Here is a 2,790-nt window from a genome sequence, read left to right on the forward strand (position 1 = left end):
CTCTGATAAAATATTAATATGAGGGAGAGGAAGAAGAGGAGGAGAAGTATGAGAGGTAGAAAGCCCTGAGCAACAGGCAAAACATAGGAAGAGAAATGTGATCCTGGGGACAGAGGTCAGTGGAGGGTTAGGTGGGGCCAGACCACGTCTCTCATCTCTGGTTCCAGGTCCTCAAAGCTTGTGATGGCCGCCCATATGCTGCTGCAGTACAGAAGTTTCTGGCTTCCGTGCTTCCAGCCTGTGGTGACCTTAGCTTCCAGCAAGACCAAATGACACAGACCTTTGGCTTCAGGGACCCAGAGATCACGTGAGACCTGGGGGAACCAACAAAATCAGGCATCCGGCCCCTCCCCTCCTCCCTCCAGTCCCATCCAGCCTTGTTCTCTTTCTTTTGGGGAACCTGTTAAAAAGGCAGACTCTTTTTTTTTTTTTTTTAAATAAAATGACCTAAGTTTGTGCTTCTTCCCCAGGAGGAGAGGCCTGTCTTATCTGAGGCCTTGGAAACAGCTCTGGACTAAAATTCAGGAGATATGGGTGGCTAATCAAATGTAGAGGCCTGGCAGGAGCCATAAATGCCCGGTGGGAATCAGCATTCACATTCAAAAGAACAACAGCTAGGCAAAGGCTAAAGCAAAGTATCGTTTCAGGAGGGTGGGTCTGACTCGGGATCCCTACTTTGTAATCCATGATATACCTGAACGCATTAGATAAACTTCAGTAAGATTTGGGAAGAGCTATGGTGAGGTATGGGGCTTCCCTGGTGGCTCAGTGGTAAAGAATTGCCTGCCAATGCAGGAGACGCAGGTTCAGTCCCTGGGTTGGGAAGATCTGCTGGAGAAGGAAATGGCAACCCACTCTAGTATTCTTGCCTGGAGAATCCCATGGACAGAGGAGCCTGGCCGGCAGCAGTCTGTGAGGTCGCCATGGAGTTGGACATGGCCTAGCAACTAAAGAACAAACAGTGGTGAGGTATGTGTAGGTAACGGCAGGGGCTCCGGAGAAAGGCCTCTGTGTCTCCCCTGGTGGTGGGACTGAGAGTGGTCAACGGGGCTTCAGAGAGGAGGAGCAGTTTTAGTGAACATGCAATAATAACAGTCATGTCTGGCTCTCTGCGACCCCGTGGACTGTAGCTTGCCAGGCTCCTCTATCCATGGAATTTTCCAGGCAAGAATAAGCCATTCCCTTCTCCAGGGGATCTTCCCGACCCAAGGACTGAACCTGAGTCTCCTCCATTGCAGGTAGATTCTTTACCGTCTGAGCCACCAGGTAACAGGAAAAGAGAGAGTGGACGGAAGGCGGTCAGGTGGGAGAATGGCAGGCAAGATCATGGGGCACTGAGCAGCACGGTCTGAGCAGAGAACTGCCCCAGGCTGGACTCCTGTTGTCCAGTCCCTTGGCCTAGGTGCCCAGGCCTCTGGAGACTTAGTGTCCAACGTTAGTGGGCGGGGAGGAGAGAGAGCTCTCAGAGTCAACACTTCATCTCCACTCTCTTAGGCAGCTGGTCAAAGCTGGGGTGCTCACTGTCCGAGATGCTGGAAGTTGGTGGCTCGCAGTGCCTGGAGCTGGGAGGTTCATCAAATATTTTGTTAAAGGTACACTCTCTGCAGCCCAGGCCCGCAGCCCCTCAAGAACACTCTTTGGTGCCTCCTCAGGCCTCCAGGCCTTATTCATCTTTCCCCTCTCCCATGCCACCTCTCCCCCAGGACGGCAGGCTGTCCTCAGCATGGTCCGGAAGGCCAAGTACCGGGAGCTACTCCTTTCAGAGCTCCTGGGCCGGCGGGCAGCTGCCTCGGTGCGACTCGGCCTCGCCTACCACGTACATGACCTCATTGGGGCCCAGCTGGTGGACTGGTGAGTCTTGCACCCCAGCCTCTGGAAGATGACAGAGCAATGACCTCAGGTTGGATTTCCTCCCTCTCTGTGCTTCCCTCATTAGCAAAGCCCAGCCCCTCTCCTGTCTTCTGGAACCCGGGAACATATCCAGCCAAGTTCTGAGTTCTCTGGAACTCAGGAACCCAGCTCCAGCCTTGTCTTTCTCTTGCACAGTGTCTCCACCACTTCTGGAACCCTCCTCCGCCTGCCAGAGACCTGAGGACTCTGTTCATCATTGCACACCTCCCCAGGGTGGGGATTGAGGGGCCCAGGAGGGCTGCCCGCCCTGGCTCAGGCAGGGTCACCTTGGGAAGGCTCGGGAGCCAGGATGAGTGCTGGGCTTGCTGCTGTGCCGAGGGTCAGATGTGACTGCCGCTGTTGACCTGGGCTGCGTCCCAGTGGAGGGGTTTGGGCTGTGCTTCTCTGCCCTTTCACGAAAAGTGGAGCCAGAAACCTTGCCAAGGCCACGGCTGCTGTCTTTCATGCAGCAAGGTGCTGCCACTATTCTGTCTGGGGTGGGAAGGAGGGGTCACTGGGTAAGCTGTCAAAGTTGGACAGAGTTTTTCTTCCTATATGTTGGGCTGAAACTGCCAAATAAAGTACTTCTGATGTTTTGTGGATGTCTTTTGTTTCATGAGACATGTGAGTTTGGGCATCTCGTGTAGGGGCAGAGGTAAAGCCAAAGTGGGGCCAGGGCTTTACCTTGTTGATCAGAGAGGAACGAGGGACACTGAGGTCAGTTCCCCTGTGGGACGGTGAGAATGTGTCTGATTTCCTAAATGACAGAATTTTTGTCAGAGCCTGCAAAAAGCTAGTGTAGTTCAGTTTTTGTGGGAGTTAGTATAAGAGGTTTCCCAGGTGGCTCAGTGGTAAAGAATCCGCCTGCCGGTTCCGGAGACTGGGTCAGGAAGATCCCCT

At 53.7% G+C, this 2,790-nt stretch overlaps 1 protein-coding gene across 2 annotated transcripts in view; it reads left to right on the top strand.

Moving 5' to 3' along the window:
- Nucleotides 1-2,492, top strand: part of STK19 (serine/threonine kinase 19) — a 9,115-nt gene extending 6,623 nt beyond the window's left edge. The window contains exons 4-7 of one of the 2 annotated variants that reach the window (XR_824683.1): nt 168-969; nt 1,495-1,592; nt 1,704-1,851; nt 2,047-2,492. Coding sequence is in view for 1 of the 2 variants with exons in the window: in XM_010833349.1 (XP_010831651.1) it covers nt 168-307; nt 1,495-1,592; nt 1,704-1,851; nt 2,047-2,092 (432 nt within the window). In the remaining variant the exon portion in view is untranslated. The remainder of the gene's footprint in view (nt 1-167; nt 970-1,494; nt 1,593-1,703; nt 1,852-2,046) is intronic. The other variant, XM_010833349.1, reaches the window with a different exon arrangement.
- The last annotated feature ends 298 nt before the right edge of the window (nt 2,493-2,790 follow it).

This window comes from Bison bison, unplaced genomic scaffold (assembly GCF_000754665.1).
Source record: "Bison bison bison isolate TAMUID 2011002044 unplaced genomic scaffold, Bison_UMD1.0 scf7180017863415, whole genome shotgun sequence".
Lineage (NCBI taxonomy): Eukaryota > Metazoa > Chordata > Mammalia > Artiodactyla > Bovidae > Bison > Bison bison.